This window comes from Platichthys flesus, chromosome 9, assembly GCF_949316205.1.
Source record: "Platichthys flesus chromosome 9, fPlaFle2.1, whole genome shotgun sequence".
Taxonomy (NCBI): domain Eukaryota; kingdom Metazoa; phylum Chordata; class Actinopteri; order Pleuronectiformes; family Pleuronectidae; genus Platichthys; species Platichthys flesus.
The window spans coordinates 7,091,549-7,111,411 of record NC_084953.1 but is presented as its reverse complement, the minus strand read 5'-3'; the positions used below and the strand labels follow the sequence as shown (position 1 = coordinate 7,111,411).

General features: G+C 40.7%; 1 protein-coding gene across 6 annotated transcripts in view; it reads right to left on the bottom strand.

Moving 5' to 3' along the window:
- The window catches only part of csnk1g2b (casein kinase 1, gamma 2b), a 33,972-nt gene that overhangs the window by 5,489 nt on the left and 8,620 nt on the right, over positions 1 to 19,863 (bottom strand). For all 6 annotated transcript variants that reach the window (XM_062395429.1, XM_062395434.1, XM_062395433.1 and 3 more), the window contains exons 3-7: positions 10,709 to 10,778; positions 3,045 to 3,193; positions 2,469 to 2,703; positions 1,963 to 2,048; positions 55 to 139 (exon numbers count right to left, since the gene is read on the bottom strand). In XM_062395429.1, coding sequence (XP_062251413.1) covers positions 55 to 139; positions 1,963 to 2,048; positions 2,469 to 2,703; positions 3,045 to 3,193; positions 10,709 to 10,778 — 625 coding nt within the window. The remainder of the gene's footprint in view (positions 1 to 54; positions 140 to 1,962; positions 2,049 to 2,468; positions 2,704 to 3,044; positions 3,194 to 10,708; positions 10,779 to 19,863) is intronic.

Below are 19,863 nucleotides of genomic sequence, written 5' to 3'. Positions count from 1 at the left end.
CCAATGAGCCATTCATTAATGCAGGTGAAAAGGAAACCAGTTGGTTCCACTCACCGGGGAAGCTTTCACAAAGCACTTCAATTGGCGTCGCTCGTTTGGTGTCTCCGATTTTCTGATACCGCTCCTTCAAAGTGTCCGCCTGGAGGAAGAAATACAAATATTACACAATGTTTACAGAAGCTGGATGTGGAATAAATGACTAAGTATAATTATCAAAGGTTACAGCGTGTACTTGAGTTGCACACACGCAAATCCTTTTATTGGTTTCTGAATTCTTGAGTCAACGTCACACAGATGAACTGGAGCCTTGTGAAGCTGAAAACCAGCTTTGTCCGCCGTGGCACTTTGCCACAACAATTATGCCACAAGCTTTGGCAACGACTTAGAAAAGGACCTGTAGCTGAGGTGTTTTTAAACCCATGGGTTCTCCAGCCTTGTCAAGCTCTAGTTGTGAACAGACTGACTGTGTGATTGCTGAATGTACTTAGAGACAAATGATGCTTAAAAAGCCCAAAGTCCATGGTAAAGAAAGAAAACACGCCTTGTGAAAAGTGATGTGTTTTCTGAGCATTAGAGCATGTAAACATTTTGAAGTGATTTGATGATGAATCTTAATATGAGCAGAACATGTCTCCTGTCGCCATGTCCGCAAGGGTTGTTGTCTTGTATTGTTCAGATTGAACCAAGCATTATCAACATCTAAGCTGGATTCATTAGACCAGACGAATCATAATTTCTCTTATGCTACACCCTTACCAACACTAACCACTGAAAATGTTCCTTCCAGGGTTTAATAAATATCTGGTCTCCGGTCCTTCATTGTATTCTGTTGTTGTTTTGGCCTATGCCACCCAACATCCCCCACATTCATGCATCTCTCACATTCATCCAGCAAGAGCTTCCTCCCACATAACAAATGTTCAGAATGAGGTGCCTTGTCTCCTCGTCTATTCTCTGTACACCTTTTATATTCTTTCAAAATGAAGAAAACACATTCATTCTGTCATCCTGGAACATGTGATCAAGACAGTGTTTTAGTTATTTCTCAGTAAACTGTTCAAAGACACATTGGAAGTGTGGAGGTGGGTTTGTTTTGTAGCACCTGGTGCGTGACTGTTACCACCGCTAGCGGATACCGTTATTTCAACTTAAACACAACTAATGTGTAGCCCTGATCTACAGAAGGAAGACAACATTATCTACAGTTATATCGTGGCCACTGAGAAGTATTGATTCTGAGTGGTTGAAAGGGACAAAGTTTGTTGAGGCATAAATAATAGAACCCAGTTTTGCCACTTAAAACTCAAGTCTGTGTTTAAAGCCACCAGCTGTCCTAGCAAGCAGAGGAGAGGTGAAGAACATATTTCATGATCAAAAACATATTACATAATGCAAATAATTGGATTCAATGACATATGGCAGGCTAGTTGGCAAGTGGCTATGATGTGAGTGGAAAGAAAATTAGGAATGTCAACAATAGTTGCCCCAACAGTCTGTGGTACTGCAGTTACAAGCTGTTCAGGCACCAACATCTGTTTCATATTATTAGAGACATGAAACCTATCTAGTTATTTTTTGTGTACCAGTGGTGGCACCCACGTTCTCTTATTTGTATCTTACCATATATTGTCTAATGCTTATATTATAAACGAAAACTAAAATCGAATTACTATACAAGTCTTCTTTTACTACTGATATTAGTAAAAGAAGACTTTACGAACATGGACATCCGTGGGGGGGGGGGGGGGGGAGGGGCGTTGAAAAGTTATCACCTTGAAATGTAGCATGGTGCTGTAAACACGAGGCTCTCTGTCCCTACAGTCATGCAAATAACTACGAAAGACAAAATGTTCTGGAGAGAGAAAAGGGCCTAGCTCTAAACTAAGCATTACAATGATAAAAGCATTCTGATGTAAATCATTATTTGTCAACGTGTGGATGTAACAAAACAAACTACAGTACCTTGAGGCCCTGCCACGGGAGGCTACCTCGGAGGAAGTACATAAACATGTGACCCAGCGCCTCCAAATCATCCCTTCTGCTTTGCTCTGGAAGAAACAGAAGAAGATTGTAAATTAGCCCACAAACAAATGAATCTTATAAGTAGCTGAGAAGGGAAACAGGTAACTGGGCAGTGGAAAAGAGAGCACAATTGTACAATTATCCAAATGGTTCAGCCGTAGAGCAGGTGTGGCCGCATCACGTGTCAAAGAGCACAAACAGTCTGCAGGTTGTCATTCCAAACAAACACTCCACCCACTCATTAGCACTTATTTAACTAGAAGGGAGGAACTAATCATGGAAATCACTGCCTGAGGGGATTGGTTGAATTTACATTGTGGAGACTGAAGTCTCTCTATGGCACATGGTTGGAGCCCACTGTTACAGATGAAAACCAGTAAGGTGTAATACAAGTTATACATCAGAGACATGATAGGGGGATGAGAAAGGCTTCCTGAGACTCTCACCTTTCCCCAGGTGTGTGTTGATGCTCATGTAGCGTGCCGTCCCGGTCAGACTCTTGTGCTCCCGGTAGGGGATGTGTTTTTTGGTCTCAGGGTCTATGTACTCTTTGGCCAGACCAAAGTCGATGATGTGAATGGTGTGCTGCCGTTTGCTTCCCGGCCGCCCAACCAGGAAGTTCTCTGGCTTCACATCTCTGTATATCAGACTCTTGGTGTGGACAAACTCCATCCGTGTTATCTGCACGAGCAAAGAAACAGTAAAGATTAGCCTGTGGTCATTTCAATAACTCAGTCATCCAGGCAGTTATTGAAAAAAAAGCAGGTATTCAGATTACAGGGGGATAAAATATCAAATTGTCAGTAAGATTTTACCTGAGGTTACACCTAAAACAATTCGTGACAGCTTTTTTACATTGTGTTTTCAGGTAAATCCCCAATCACACCAATTTCCTCCTTGCTTGAACATTCCTTCCTCTACTCAAAGATTCTAAGTTGTACTACAGTTCCTGTGCAGGTTCAAATCACACATGCCAGCTGAAACTACAGGTAAGTTTGCCTTCACCCTCCTCCAGGCCTCACCAGCTGTATGGCTATCATGAGGACGGTCTTGAGGGAGAAGGTGCGGTCGCAGAGGTCGAACAGGTCCTCTAGACTGGGTCCGAGCAGCTCCAGCACCATGGCGTTGTATTTCCCACAAGGACCAAAGTAATACACCTGAGGGATTCCCTCTGTGGAGACACACAAACACAAACAACGTTAGAGAAATTGTCAAATCTAAATACATTGATAACTACAACTTTATTGTTTACCAATGCCTTTTACTGAATCAAATAACTACCGATTGAATCAAGTGCACAACATTTTAAAGTTGAAATTGAACCAGGAATATGCTACGACTATTTTGAGGTGTGGTCTTCATTGCAATTTGACACACAAGCTGCTTTTTCTTCTGTTCATCTCTAAAACATATGAACCAAATAAGATCACTGTTATTATATTTATTTATAATGTCTTAGTATTGCCACATACGATATTAGTGGAAACTTGGGGGCAAGGTGCATTTGCTGAGCTGAATCATAGCCCTGGTGTCTGATAAGAAACACAGGAGTCTGGTCCCTCACTCTGCAGCAGATGTGACACATTACATTTCAGTTTGCTTCCCTCAACAGGTTTGTCAGAAACAAGGTGTCTTAAAAAAAACATTAGTTAAACGTGAATGACACAAGATCACAAACTGGAAAGAGTCTTAAACCTCCACACCCACTTCTTGGCTGTGTGTCTGACTTCTGAAGAATGTTTAAAATGACTAATGCAATGATAGTGGACAGAGGTGCAACAAAACACGGCCGCATGTTCCTCTAATGCAGCAATAAGCCACACACTAGAATGTTTCTGAATTCGCAATAGAAATATTTAAAGCTTATCTTCATGTAAATCAGCTCTGAAAAATACAACTTCTTAATATTAAAAAGCACTCTCACTGATTTAACCTGGTTTCAATTCACAAAATCTAAAATGAATTCATTTGAATTTGATCGGATTCGATTTTTGATGATTCAGTTACATTAGATGAACGTGAAGCGCTTGCACGTCTTAAACATTAATTTAATACGCATCACTGTTGTTTCTTTGACTATAAAATTATGTAGAGTTCACATCATCGTCTGAATCATAAACACATTTCCTGGTTATAAAAATGTGGACCAAGGATGAACAGGACTAAAACACGAAACCTCATGTTTTTTTGTTCTACACGAGTAAAACACCTGAGCAAGAACATGAAAAAACCTTCACCTCTTACAGGAGTTTCATCAATAAGTAAAGAAGCCACCGATTGACTGACGGTGGCAGATGCTTCAAGGACAGGCAGCTGCCATCTTTTTTCTATTGGGTAGGAACAGACCGAGCAGTTGTTTGACTTCCACGCCCTCGTATATGAAGATAATCTCTTCAACCAACGCAAACTAAATTCAGAGTTCAGAGTGTGTTTCCTATCTAATGGCTGCAATACGTAACTCAGCTTAGAGATAGGCAAGGTAAGCTAGTTAGCTGAGTCATTAGACCAAGTGGACTGTAATTATTCACGTCATTGTTTATGAGCCCAAGTTCCCCACAAACATCTTGCTCAACAACCATGCACCAACTAACTACGACTTATTAACAAAAGGCACGAATGCAAAAAGACTGATACTGAATCATTCAATCAATAAAAATAACTAAAGTTGGATAAAACCACAAAAAAGCTGTCTCATTGTGATCTAATGTATTTCTGTCTCCTAGCAATAAAACAAGCTGCTGGGGTCTGACGCAGCAGCATCATGTTTTATCTTGTATTATCTTACTAGGAACCAAAGTAAAATAATGCTACATAGACGCAAAGCCATGATTCATTTGACTGGCATTTCTGTCGGCCCTTCCCAAAGGAAACTCAGAGGAAATGGAAGCCTGGACATGCATTCATTTCAGATTCCACTGTCAGAGAAGTTGAACAGCCTTTCACTTCTGACACAATCAAACATAAATGAACGACCTTCTGGTCCCCAGGTTCACAGAGATCTGGGTCAGGCTGTCCGTGATGAGTTGCTTCTCTCATCCGGCAGTCATTCTGGGACCGTGGAACCATTCTGTGCTGCCAAAGGCGTAGGACTGTCTACAAGGCAGCCATGTCCCTGAAACCCAACTAACCATAGGATTACCACATCAGTACTGCTGCGCCTGCTGTGGTGGCAGCACTGACGTGGTGTGTGAGCAGAGAGAAAAAGACAGTGACACAGACAGGAGGAGAGTCTCAGAGAGTGAAACACAGAATGAAGAACTGAGAGATGGGCAAACATGTTTAAAATAAAAACAAGCTAAATTAGTTTTGACAATAGGTAAAACCTTGGAGCGCTATGTGCTCTATAGTATTCTGTTTGGATTGGGTGTGTATCAGCTGCTAAACAGGAGACGGGAAGTTAACAATTTAATTTACCCGATCACTCTTAGCGTTGCTCTCACAGGGCAACAAGACACACCCATCTGAACTTCGGTGTCGAGGACTGTCCTGGTAATGATGCCAATGACAGATGAGGCAGTGACAAGAGATCACTGGGAGGCTGACTCATCAAAGCTTGGCCCAAATCTAGAGGGCATTCAAAGCATAGTCATCACAAGCGGGGAGCATAGTGTGACTGTGTATTATCATCTTTCATCTGTAAAGACTGGTGCTTTACTGAAGCTGTAAGCACCAGTCTAGAAATGACTGGTGGGAAAAAAGAAAACGCCCAGAGCACATTCTGGGGGGGATTTTGGTCTGATACTGGGACACAGCTCGCCCATTATAGCTATTGGCTTTGGAAGAATTGATCAACTTTTACTTACTCAGCCAAAACTACCAAAACAGACAGTTGATCAGACAACAGTTGTGTTCTTTCCACAAACTTAATGCCAACCAAATCATTTCAGCAAACTCAAATCAACTCTCATAGGTGATAATATTGGCCAATAATGAATAGTTATTATATTTATTTAAGACATTTATCCTAACTGATACATGGATTGGGCTCTAATAAAATCAGTCATAAAACACATCTTATAGCTGAGGAAATGCTTTCACTGCTGGCCAACATAAATTATATCCTGACCCCCACTGTACTGAGCATTTGAGACAATCAAACCTATTGTTTCAGCAGGCGGGCCCTCTCGGGCGTCACAGTATACGAGGAGAAGCTGCATCATGGCAACTGAAGACAATGTGGCCATACAATGAAATGTCTGCATTAAGGGCCATAGAGGAGAGGAGAGGAGAGGAGAGGAGAGGAGAGGAGAGGAGAGGAGAGGAGAGGGAATGTGTATTAAAGATTTAGATGATGGTATGGAGGGCATTGAGGAGGAGAAGTAACTTCCATTAGGCCCAGTGCTCTGGAGATGTTCTCACAAGGCTGAAATGTGATCAGTGCTCGGGCTTGCACAGACTGAACCTGGAGCTACAAATGCATCATAGCTCATATAAGCACAACAACGCCACAAGAAGCCACAGGGTTGACTGCTCATCAGGAATAAATAAAAAAAACTGTTGTTCATAATAGATGCATTACTAATTCCACCAAATACTAGGGTTAGCTTAGCTTTTAACCTCCAATCTGCAGGAATTCAGTCGTGCAACCATTTGTCCGATTTCAGAACATCCTGGGGCAGTTCTGTTTTTTCTGATGCTACACAGCACTTTCTATATTCATGCATGTGTACAAACTAGTGTAAAGTAGGTTAAGTTAAGATTTTTAGTCTTGTTGCTTTGTATTTAAGATTAGTCATGAGAGTGTTTGTCATTCTCCATCAAGCAGCACAATGGTTTATGTAATGTTCAACTGTTGACCTAATAGGCTTTATTACACTGAATCCTTTATGTGAGTACTGGACATAATCTACCTAGGTTGGCTGCCAGAGTAAAGCCCAGATAGGGTTAATGCTGCATTATGTCTTATGTGTGGGCTCTAAAGGCACGTCAGCGGTTAGCTGTTAAAATGATCTCATCAATCTAACCTAGAGTAACCACATGAACAGTTCTCATTAAAATGATCCACATGTCGTGGTTAAGACTCCATGATTTGCATGAAATAAAATGATCAACATAGATCCTGTGTCACTGGTTCATCATGTCATGCAATCACAAGCCTTGATGTAGCTCATGAATATTCACAGTCATGCTGGAATCCATCGCTGAATAATAACATTGAGGAAAATTCTTTGTAAATGAATGCAACAGTAATTACTCAAACATCTATGCATCATGAATGCATGATCGCATGGGCTAAGTTGTGTAGGAGGATAGATCTGAAGCTCTACCCCTGACCAAGATCCCACAGAGTGGTTTTGAAAGAAAGCCCTGCTTTGCCATCTCTAAAATGTCAGGTCTATTATGAGTTTTCACAACATTTTGGAGAGGCAGTATTCCCAGCAGCTGGGATGTGTTCAGGACAAGAGAGAATTAACAGTGTGGAGATAAGCTCCTCCTGGGCGTGACATATTTGAGGCTCCTGGGTTATGCAGGACTAACAGGGTCACATGTCTCCATTTAGCCAAGTTGACAACATAAGTAGATTTAATCTATTGCCTTGATTCCTCTAAAGCTATACAGTCAAGTGAGCTATCCTGTCATATCATGATGAAGTGGCAAATTATCTGCAGGAGACAAGGCCTCTCGGCCAGATTGTGCATGCAATAAATAATAGTTTATTAAGTTACTGAAAACAATTCCCTTTCTGGCCCTGCCAATACACGTCTAAAATATTTACATCAAAATGACTCACTTATCTGAATCCATTGTAGATTATTTTACTTTTGAAAATGTAGGATGTTTATTTTTGATTTACAAAATTGAGGGCAGTGAAATGCTATAAAAACAGAGGGAGTAACCTGTCATTTATTGTGTCCTTCACTATGTGTAGACGTCACACTTCCTGTTGAATGTTTTTATTTTCAGATGATCAAAATAAGTGAAATCTGACCAGCTCTTCCAAAGTTAAATGGTTTTTAAGGCCTCAACAAAAATAAAATGGACGTGTATTACCTTTATCCTTTCATTTTTGTAAGACAGAAATACAAAAGCATATTGGACATAGGTCAATGTAGCCTCAACAAGTCTCAACAAATCTAATGTAGACTAAAATTAAATGTAATAACTGTGACACAGGTTGTGCAGATTTACTATAGATTCAAAGGATTCACAGTAGAAAACCATATACTGTGTGTACATGTAAAGATAACACTACATACCATAGTTAATTATTTATCTGCTCCTGAATGATATTTTCATATTTATAATGTTTTACACAGAAGATATGCCTACATGACTAAAGTGGCTCATGTCAATCTTGTAGATCATCTACACAACAGATTGCTTTGTTCTCCTAGTGCACTGCTACTGCCTGTCTCTCATTCTGTCACATACATACGGTACAACCACTCGACCTCGGTCAATGACAGGGAAGCTGAAGGCCACTAGTGACTAAATGGAAGAGAGGATGATAAGAACATATTTAATACAATGGAGGAAACAACCAAAGGCAGAGAGAGGCAAGCCTGGACTGGAGGACTCCTCTAATGTAATCAAAGTAATCGCAGGAGATTACAATTACAGTGACAGTTGGGTTTTTGAATGTGTGGTGGGATGCATTGTGTAAGATACGCTTACAGATCAGGCAGATCAGATTAAAACAAGTTCAGTGTAGAGGAAAATAAGCCACACCCTGTCAGCAATGCATGTTGGAGTGTTTCCCTGCACCCCCCGCAGGCAGCACAAAGTCAACCAGGGAGGCAGAGGGTACTGTGGCCAGGGAAGCTCTCCAATTAGAGACACCATAACGGCCCAATTGCTTGAAGAGGGACATCTATAAATAGTCAAGGACTGCCCCATTGCCCCACCTCCTTATCAGCAGTGGAGGGCTGGCACAAGGATGTGTCACATAATCAGACCACTACAGACACACGAGTGGATCACTGTAACAACATGATGAGGCCATTTCCAGCAGATAGAGAGAACCTAGCAGAAATACAGTAAATACACAGGCTACAGATGAAACATTATGAAAAAGGCAAAGGTGCAGGCTTGTTGTGATTACACTGCAAACAGAGGCCAGGTGTTAAGCAGAGGTCTGACTGCCTGCTGAGGACTGCAGGAACGCAGAGAGCATAAGCAGAGAATACCACGGTTGTGTTGAGTTCTACTAGCTAGCTAGGGACAGTAAAATGGCCAGTCTGACCAGATAGGTCTGACAAACCAAGATCCTTGATTGCAACATGCCCACACTGCTCAAAGACACTGAACAGTTTCAAACATGGTACAGACATACTACCATATATACACTTAAACTCATTAACTGGTAGTTTGATCTGTAGTTAGGGTAAATCATGTCATCTAAGCTGGGGATTGATGCCTGGAATTATTTGACCGTAAAGGACTGAATTGAAGAATAACTGATTTGGACATGTGGATGTGGTTGTTGCACAAAGAACAGAACCAGACTGTACTTTTTGCTTTAGTCAGTTTGACAAAGTAACGTTTGCACATGAGTCGGAATAAACGGCTGAGCGTGGGTGTTGTAAGCTTGCCAAACCAACACTTTGCATCTACAAACACTTGCACGGACATGACAGGTGAGCCTTTTCAAACAGACGGCAAACCAGGAAGTGATGTGAAACAATTCAACTCCCAGTTCCTTGTAACTATCTGACTCTTTCCACCTCTCTCCTCCTCCGTAACTAGCTGATCAGCCGGGCCAGATCAGGGATTCTGCTGCCCCGGAGCCACAGTAATGCATCGTAACACATGTGGATGTTCTGGGCAGTACTGAGGGAGAGTGACTACTCTGGGAACTGTGGAGGTGGTTTTAGGAGAGAGGTTGCAAACAAACATACATAAATTACAGTTGTTATCATTTCTCTGCTGCCTGATGTTACCTGTCAACACTTGTGCAAACACATTTAAAAATGTATCCTTTCTTCTCCAGGTTTGTTTTCGATCCACCAGCTGGCAGTTTTCATTTGTAACAACATTTACATTTTCCAGATTGATTCTTCAAAAAAGAGGCATAACACTGCAATGCAGAGTTGAATTATCTACAGGTATGATCCATTCTATTTTGAGGACTACACAAAAAGCATAACAAATCTATTACAACAAAATCAATACCTGCACAACAAATAAATTGCAGAACATGTATGTAAACATGAAATTAAATATTGTGTCAATTTGGAAAAACCTCCTCAAGGAATCCCTGATGACAATTACTTTCATGAGAATCAAATGGTTGAGCAACCCAAAAGTATAATGCCTGTGGCAACGGCTTTCGCTAATGGTGAGGTATTAAAAAAAAATCCACTCAGCCAAGTAAAATCAACTGACTTAGCCACCTCCATAACAGGGTAAATGTTTTTTAGGGATTAAATCTTTGTCATCCTCTGTCTCCCATTTAAGCACTTGTCTGTATAAAAAGTAATGTCTTTGCAGCCAGTATGCCTTGAAAAACAGAACCAGTAACCTCACAAGTAAAATATATACACTGCCACTGCAACCTGCTGAATCTTACACAGGCTGGGAAATAGATCCCCCCCTCTTCAGCCAGTTTAACTGACTAAAACCAACATTAAAATCACAGTGAGGATAATATTATTGCCCTCTTTAACATCAGCACAACCAATCATGCGAAAAAGATTACATTGCTGTTTGTCAGTGACTCATAATCTACAGCTGCAATTCCTCTTACCTGAGTTTCCCAACTGTTTGTAAAATCTATACTCCAAATGGAGCTGTGGCGCCCTCGACTTTATAGGCTCCTGAAAGAGACAAGATAAAAAGAAAAAAACAGTTAATGCACAACGTCAACATTCTTTACAACGTTTCTGCAGTAAAATAATTCTAAAGGCAAAGCTATAAAAATGCAATTCCACAGTTACACTGGTCAAAGTATGTAGGTCTGGTTTTCATTGATATTTTTTGCACATATTTAATGCATTTAGTATATAATTTCAAATATAATGATAACTATTCACATGATTGCAGAATAAGCAGTATTAAACTATTAACCATTAAACACGAGGTAGGAGGTAGAAAAACAGCAGAAAAGGGTCAGATGAACAGATGGATTCATCTATTAAAAAAATACTTTACATTTCTTTATTAATGGAAAATGTAAACAGTTAGCATTAAGTCTGCACCAATGTGTAAAGAGTTTTACCCTAAGGGAAGAAAGTGGTTTGTGATTGACAACCTTGCACACACGCAACACTACGATTCCCCCGGCCTGCAATTAACTTAAATACCTACAGTAGAATGTTTCCCCTATTTTCCTGCCTTGCAGAACATAAGTCTCGGGTCAGACGTGTGGGATGTGATGGGATAAAGAGCAGCTCCAGCCGGTGAACAGCAGGCGTTGGTGATGACATGGCTGATAATCAACCCACCAGGACATATTGTTCATTTTATTGCTAGCTTCAGCTTTACAACCTAAATGTAATCTGATTAGCCCAACTCTCATGATGACAAGGGCATTATGGACAAACATGAAGAGGAGGTCACAAACACACCCACTTAAATCCTTCCCTTAATCTTCAATAGCTGTTCCATAGACTGTGTTAAAGCCTTAATCTACAGTGCGAGTATGTACAGTGTCAGACACCTTTTCACACACACGGCCAACCAATGAAAAATGGACATTATCCCGTCTCTCAACCCAGATCTCTGTAATAGGACATTGGTGTTATTGCTTTCTGTGATGTCATTTCTTGGAGCATCTTCTATTTGCATTAAACTTGCATTAAACTATTGATCCCAAAGATACATATAAAAAAATATTTATATGATATGTATAATCAATTCTAAACATCCCATAAGATATTTTTGGGCTAATGTGCATTTTTTTCTGCTACTTCTGTTATGAAATTTTTTTCCACCACAGGCCTGGTTTTCTACTGAATGAGTGAATGCTCTACCTATTATGGTTTAATGATCTAGATCGATTTGAACAGGATCATGCAAAACAATCTCCCGTGGGCAGTTAGAGTCCAAGGGGGACTTCCACTTTCAGAGGGTTAAGCACCATGTCCGACATCGTGAAGCAGCCACACGCATCATTCGTCGTCAGTCAAATGTAAATGAGGTGACATTTCAAAAGTAAAACGACGACACACACACAAGCTAGTTTCAGCCCAACTCATGAAAAATTAATTGCGAGTGTGTATTACACTTACCGCTATATATACAAAAATGCCTCAAACTTAATTTAGCATAGCAACTTCTCCAGAGGTGCTTGAAGTAAGATTTAATCTTAAAAGCTGTTTCCCATGTGCATCTGATTCCAAAGCACTTCTATTTTAAATTACATAAACTGATAGCCGAAAGGCTGTTAAGCTCCCACATTCACTCCATTAGGCCTTTATCAAATCAGGATTGCTTTCAGTGCTGGTGCCCTGTGAGTGTGTAGGAGTGAACACACACAGTATGAGCCATGTTCCACACAGAGGGACTTTCCATCCTTTTACGATGACCGTTCTCGGTCGGATACAGTGTTTTCTGTGGTTTTAGATCAGAACCTTATCAGAAGATGGTTTAGCAGACGTGGTAAACAAAATTATTTACCACCTTTGCGTTACTGCATCTCTTTGACAAAATATCCCTCACACAGCTCTGGATTTTAATCCGCAGACAATCCTCATTTCATCCTGTCTGCCTTCTACGAAACAATAACAGCCAACTGAGTCAATAGAATTATTGATTCAATAAAGAAAGAACTCAGAAAGTATCAGCATCTCTTAATTTTCACACCGGCCAGTGATTTTCAGTGTTACACAACCATCTGCTGTGTTCTGACTGTATGATGGACTCAGGAGTCTGGCCACAATGCAGTCCTCTTATACTTTGCTGTGATGTATTAATCTACTGCTAATCTGCAATGCCAACACCACAACACTGCAGACAATGAAAACATCAGAATGTGAGAGCAGCTCTAGACTATCCAAGGAAATGTTTCTAAAACAGAATCAAGACTGGATCACAGTACAGATGTTCTGATACAAATATTGGAAATGCCTCAGATACTGATAGAATGACCGAGTCAGGCTTCTGCGGGATAAAATTGCGACTTTCTGATCTAATGACAGCAATATTCACTTCCATACAGGGTCAGTAGCATAAAACTGTTATAGTTCATGTTATTCAAGTTGGCGTTTTGTTAAATACACTCGTATTGGATTGGTACATGGCATGTGCTGATATCCAAAGACCAGGTATCAGAGTAAATCGTAATCAAAAGATCACTTAAACATAGTAAAACTAAAAGGAAGCTTGGAGAAGCTATTCCTTGACCGAAGCTAACGCCCCATTAAATGCAACGTTAAAGAAAGAGGAAAGATTCCTGGGTCTGCCTGTTTAACAGGATCCACTCCAAATTAAATGGGTTCCTCCTTGCGTCATGCCCCACCTCTCCAATAAAGGTTCAAGGAAATCGGTTCTAAAGTTTTCCTTGTAGTCTTGTTTTTGAGAACAGCCGTGTTCTCAAAAACACGGCTGAAAATATAAGCTCCTGGTTGGATTTGTTTACGTTTTTTCTTATGAATAATGCTGAGGTTCTGTCAAACACTGTAGGAACTATATATTGTGACAGTTTGATTTTGTTTGTAAACAAAACGACAAAAAAGCAGCCACATAATAAAATGACTGGATTATGATGATGCAAAGTGGAAAATGGAGAGAATTAAAGAGACTTCAAAACATCCCCACAAAAAAAACTATGATGATCTCACACTCATGCAAACATGTTTTTCTTCAATCTATGGAAAAAATTATTTCAGCGTCATGCTCCAATAAGATTCCAACAAGGACGCTTGCCAGAGAAGTAAGGAGGGAGTATGTGAGGAGGCAGCAACTGAGTGAGGGAGAGGAGGCGGCAAAGAGGAGTGGAAGTCGGTGGGAGGAGGACACGTGACGAGTCTGAGAGGCGGAGTGGGAAACTGCTGTGGTGTCATGCATCTCCCACTTGAACACGGACCGTGAGCACGTCTCTCACAAGTCAGGCCATGTCAGGGAGGAGAGGGGAGGGAAGAAAATATAAAATATATAAATAATGAGTCAAAGCAGATGGCACAACCCGCAGGACCCTTTAAAACAGCTTACAATAGGAAACAGAGGCTTATGGCAGCTTTACGTACTTAAGAGACATCTCTTTTCCCAGCAGATGGACTGAGCTATGCCTGTGTAAACGACCAGGGCCAAGCTGCAAATGTCTGATGTAACATCTTTGTACATGACAAGAATTTTTCTCAGCTACTTCTCATCAGATACTCACTGATCTGCTCTCTGGGCTGACATGTTTAGAATGAGTGGGCCGTCCCTGGCATAGGCTGCTCGTGCAGAAGCAATATGCTACAAGGGAATAGCATTTTAAGTATATTTAGACTATTTCTACCAAATAAACTACACCTTTCACCTCCTTTATATCTACAAATCATTACAACCTGTTCAGGAAGAGAGCGCAGCAACATTTTACAGATGAAAAGGAAGTGAAACAGCTTTTTCTACATTGCTACCATTACCTGGCCCTCGGCCTCAGGAGTCAGGTTTCAGAATATCATCTTGTTTTTAGGAAATAAAAGAAGTGGAGGGGACGTTGTGGTTTCCCCTGTGTGGTGTCATGCAGAGAACAGCTTTTTTTGCAAAGTGTGCAGGCCTGTGTCCAGGACAGCTGACCCAGGGGCTAGAAGGGCCCTCTCCTGTCTGACCTGCTGCCACTGGAACCTCTCCACCTCAGCTGTTCCACACTGCAGCTGTCTCTGTTTAATCTTGATGATCAATGGGTCTGAAACGAAACTGCCCTTGTACAGCGGTGAAACCAACAAGAAGAGGTGTGCAGAGTGGGAAATCTTAATTCCGATTACAGCTTCACGAGAGCTAATAAAGTCAAGTTATAGTGGATTGGTTGAGCTTCTCTCTAGCTTATCCAGTTTAGAAATATTTAATCAACCTATATCAGGTACTGCCATGACACTAGCGAATCTTAATTTGTGTATTGTGATGTGTTCTGTAGCATTATACAACAGTTATGTCTTCATGTTCTGAGCTGAATTGAATGATCCAAGTCTGTGATTCCAGTTTGTTTCCCATGAAGTCTGTGCACTTTGTTTGACAACACATCTGAGATTTTTAAGTTACAAAAGGGTTTCAACCACTAGTTTCATCATCCCGGGCATTTCTACTATTGTTTGTTTCATTTTTATTTCCCAAACTTTGTAAAGCAGCCTCTGGTAAAATGAAAGGTTGAACTTGAAAAACTAAATGGTGATAAACATGAAACACCTCATCAAAAAACATCGAGCCATCGTTCCCACTGCACAAAGGCCAAACAGATCTGACAATTTCTGTATCCGCCATTATTGGCCGCCTCCTCGATCAAATCATGACAAACACTGCAGGGACGATTGAACAAGAGGGACACAGAAACAGTGATAACAGACTTAACTATCTTCTGCTCACAGCTAAAAGGCTAACAGATTTGTTGTTGATGAAAGCGCAACCAGCAAATACTGCTCCAGCAAGATCAAATCCTGTCGCTGGTGGTGGTGTGAGATGAAACATTACATGCCATTTCAAGGGCCCTGCTTAGAGTTAAACACTTGAAGCTTGTACAAATATGTGATTATGTCATCGTGGATTAGGTGGTTTGTGTATTTCAACCTGTGGCAGCCTCCCTAGACTTGCGGGGATGGAGCGAGCCATCGGCACCACATAAAGTCCTCTTCGTGGGATTAACCAGCCCTGCATATGATGTCATCTCATCTAAATCTGATCTCTGCCCCAACGCAGCTGAGAAAGATCAGAACTGACCTTGGTGACTGGCCGGGGAAAATGACCACGAAGCAGAACGGGAAAATATAAATGATAAGATGTCATCGTTTGACTGCGGAAATTAAAATACACTCAACCACAGTCACAGCCCAAATTGAATGTCTGGTCAAAACCTTGACTTTGAATTCAAAATGAAAAACAAAAAAGACATTTCAACAAGGTGATATTGCTGATCAGTTTCAACCTACAACCTACCACCTGAAACATCAAGTCTAGTATGTAATGTGATGATGACTGATGCGTCAGCTTTTGATGACTGAAATTGTCGTTTCAGTGTCAAGATATATATTTAAATCAACTTAACGGCAAATATTGGATTAGCCTCTATAGCAGTGAAAAGATTGCTTTTTAATAGGGGTGTAGAAATATCCCAGTACTAAAATGACTTCCTGATAACATTAATAATATAATAAACATAAATCAATCCAGCTCCTTTTTCTTTTTGTCATGATGCAGCAACTATGTAGATCAAAGTGCTACATGACAAGTATTGGTTATAAGTAAGAATAAAAATCTTGACTATGAGCTCTCTCAGTGGGAGAGCACATGAAAGAGAGAAGTTCTGATCTCCTCTATTCTGTTTTTACACACAAGCGTGTATACAACATCTACATTGTTGTATGGTGAGAAGCGGCCATGAAATTGTAGCAAGCCAAATTAAATAGAATTTCATTATAATATTTTACTACACTCATGATACGTGTCGTTTAGTTAAAGTAAGTGTGATATTCCGCGTGTGCATGTGTGTGCATGTGTGACATGTCCAAGGCAACAGATCCAGCAATACGCCCAAGGACCAGAATAGACCCTGACCTTTGCCTGGCTCCCAGTAAACCATTTCACAAAATGCAACCGGCAATGTGACTCATCTCATCTGAGACAGAACCAACCCAAATGTCAACACAGTGCATCTCTATTAGGCATTAGTGACGTGTACTGTGACAACGAAACAAATGGAGACGGGTGGAACTCCTTGTGCACGCGTTTCTCCATCAAAGCCGTCTTTATGATCAGAGGTGTGTAAGGTCTGGAGATGGTGTTAAGGAGGGAGCGTTGTCCGAGAGCAACAGCTGGCCTGAGTCCAGCCCCTCTCCAGTTTCAGTTCAGATTCAACGAACGCAGATGAGCCCGTCAGCTGCCTCCGAAAACCTACTGTGATCAGTCAGTGCTAGAATTAGACAGAAGAAGACATCGGTTGTAGGTTCTGCGGTAACTTCTGTACATAATGGAGTTGGAGAATCATGACCTTTGACCTAAGTTTATTCCATTGCCAACTCAGAAGGTGGAAAGTGGTAAAACTGAATGAATCCACAGATAGTTTCAGACATGCACTGAAATCTGGACATTCACCATAAACTATCCGGAGGGGTTGTATTTGAAAAACGCAAATGTCCGAGACAGTTACTCTAGTTATTCTCAAAAGAGTTTCCCCCCTGGAAAAGTATCTGAAAATTTTTTGAGTGAGCCCACGAGAGGATACAGCAGGAAAACGTCCCGACAATTAACAGGGAGCGAGTGGGCATGCTGAGGACGTTTTTAATACGCACTGGAATAAAATATTAAATAAACAATTAAATAAACAATAGACAATTTGGTGAACAAAAAACTAAATATGATTTCCACTGTGTAATGTCCCACCTCCTGCATGACCAACCCAGACCCTATCCCTCGCCTGAATGTTACGGACATTTTCCTGTTGTGAACGGGTCTGACTCAGAGCTCATGTCTGGAAAATGGCGACAGACAAGAGGCCACCACAAAGGTTCGATTGTGGTATCATCATCAGACCTGTGGAGGAACTAAAAGCTGTAATGCACGGTAAATACAAACTGAATTTCTTCTCATTCTGATGTAAATAATAATAACAAAGTATTGAAACGTACTTGAAAAGGCCTCTGACAATGTAATGTATCAGTGTAGAAGGTTTTACCCATTTACTTTATGACAACAATACAAAAACTATAGTAGCCATCTTGAAGGCATCAGTCAAATTCACAGGTTTTTACAAATCTGTGAAAGTTTGTCTGGCTGAGAAACAACAAATGTGCTGAGCTCAGTTGCTATAGTCGGATGACAAACACACCAGCACAATGATGCCAGTGACAAACAGAGTCATGGGAAGTTCCATAAACACGAGACGCACGTCTCCCTTGTCATCTAATACAGGAGCGAGGTGGAGCTTATATATAAAGTATTGTTCTGAGTACTCACTTGTTTGTTGAACTGTGAGCCGGTACCCAATATAAACTGTTCTGTAGGGTCCTGACAGTAATGACACAGTACAGACGCTAAACAGTAGAACAGCAAGTACTATCCATTGTTAAATGTCATATATTAGGTTTTATATTTAACAATCTTGTTTAAATGCTAGTTGTCAGCATCAAGAGTGTCACAACAAAATAAGAGGAACAATGTTTGGAAGCAAAATAACTCGAAGAGAAACGGAATGAAAGATTGGTTGAGAACAGCCACAGCAGACAATTTTCATCTGTACGAGTCTATTGATCCATTAAAAGGCTAAAATATGGGATGTTTGTGTATTAGGGGTTAGATGCGCTACCATTCATCTGATGTGGCTGTTACACCCTGAAATGAAAGCTGAATTATATTGATTTGTTCCTTTTAATTCTGTCTGTGACACTCAGCACAAAGTAGTGAGGTTCCTGCAACCCCTCATTAATAACATTAACTGCACACAGCTAAATGTCTGCTGTGATAAAGGTAGATGGTTTTATTTCAAGTTCCAGCTGCCCTGACGTCATGTCCTGTCAGGCGTTGGTCATCCAGCAGCATCATTTAATTTCTCACACGCTACAAAGCTGCTTTAATTCCGACTCTTACATTCTGAAACCTGGACATTTTGTCTTCCTCAGCAACTCAAAATAGACCTGAGGTCAATTTGGCTTCAGCCCTTTTTAAATTACCGTCATCTGATTCTGGTTTGGTTATTTTGGCTCCAGTTCACATCTTCAATTTTGATGCTATAAAGAAAGTTAAGTGAAGTGTAGTTTATTGTAAATACATGGCAGACACCCTAATCAGAAAATGTGAGAAAAGGTTCATTATTACTGAAACCCCAAAAACCCCAACTCTTTCTTTTTAATCTGGGACTCTGCTGAAGTAGCTTTTTGTGATTCCCAGTTTAAAACATATAAATAAGCTGCGGGTTACACAACCCCTCAGTTAAGCCTCTAACTGAAACAGGCAATATAAGCAGTGGGCTCCTTTAGGCCCCACTTCCTAAAAACCCACTTTCTTCTGATTGGCTGTTTTCCAGAAGCCCGCCGTGGGGCAGAACCCAGTGTTTCTGATCAATGTCTCATCCTCTTAATTGTGTCAGGGTTTTAAAACGCAAAATGTGAAAAGAGAAGTAACATTACTGATTGGAAACGGCAATTTCTCAAATCCATCCACACGTGTTGGGACCTGAATCTGCCCCGGAATATTAGTCGACAGAACAAACATCCTCCGTGACAAATTTTACAACCGGACATCTCTGTTCAGTCATGACGGTGGATTTAGCCTTTCAATTACGTATTTTTTATTTTGTCAGTAAACCTGCACCACCATGCTAATTGAATGCTGCAGTACATTTATATAATACCACTCAGATAGACTTAGACTTGGTTTTTGGAGAAGAATACACATGAACCTACATTTGTACATGAGCCCGGTAGCTCCTGGTCCTCCTTCAGTAACCTACTGGATATACAACTGACTCAGCAGATTTCCTTAGGTGGACCCGTTTAGACTGGACTTATTTCAGTGCCGCTTATATTGCAGAATTTAAGCAATAAAGAAAAAATTACTTGACATTAAAAAAATAAAAAAGATAACTACCTAAATATAAATAACTTTCAGCTATGAGATAAGTTTCTTTTTAACTTGATCATCTTCTCAGACTGCTGGGTCATGACACTTAACTGTAGAACAGCTGGTGCACGGTCACAGCAATGACCATATTCTGCAAGTCTAGAGGATTATAAAAGGGACCGACCTTTTGGTAAAACCATTTGTTCTACC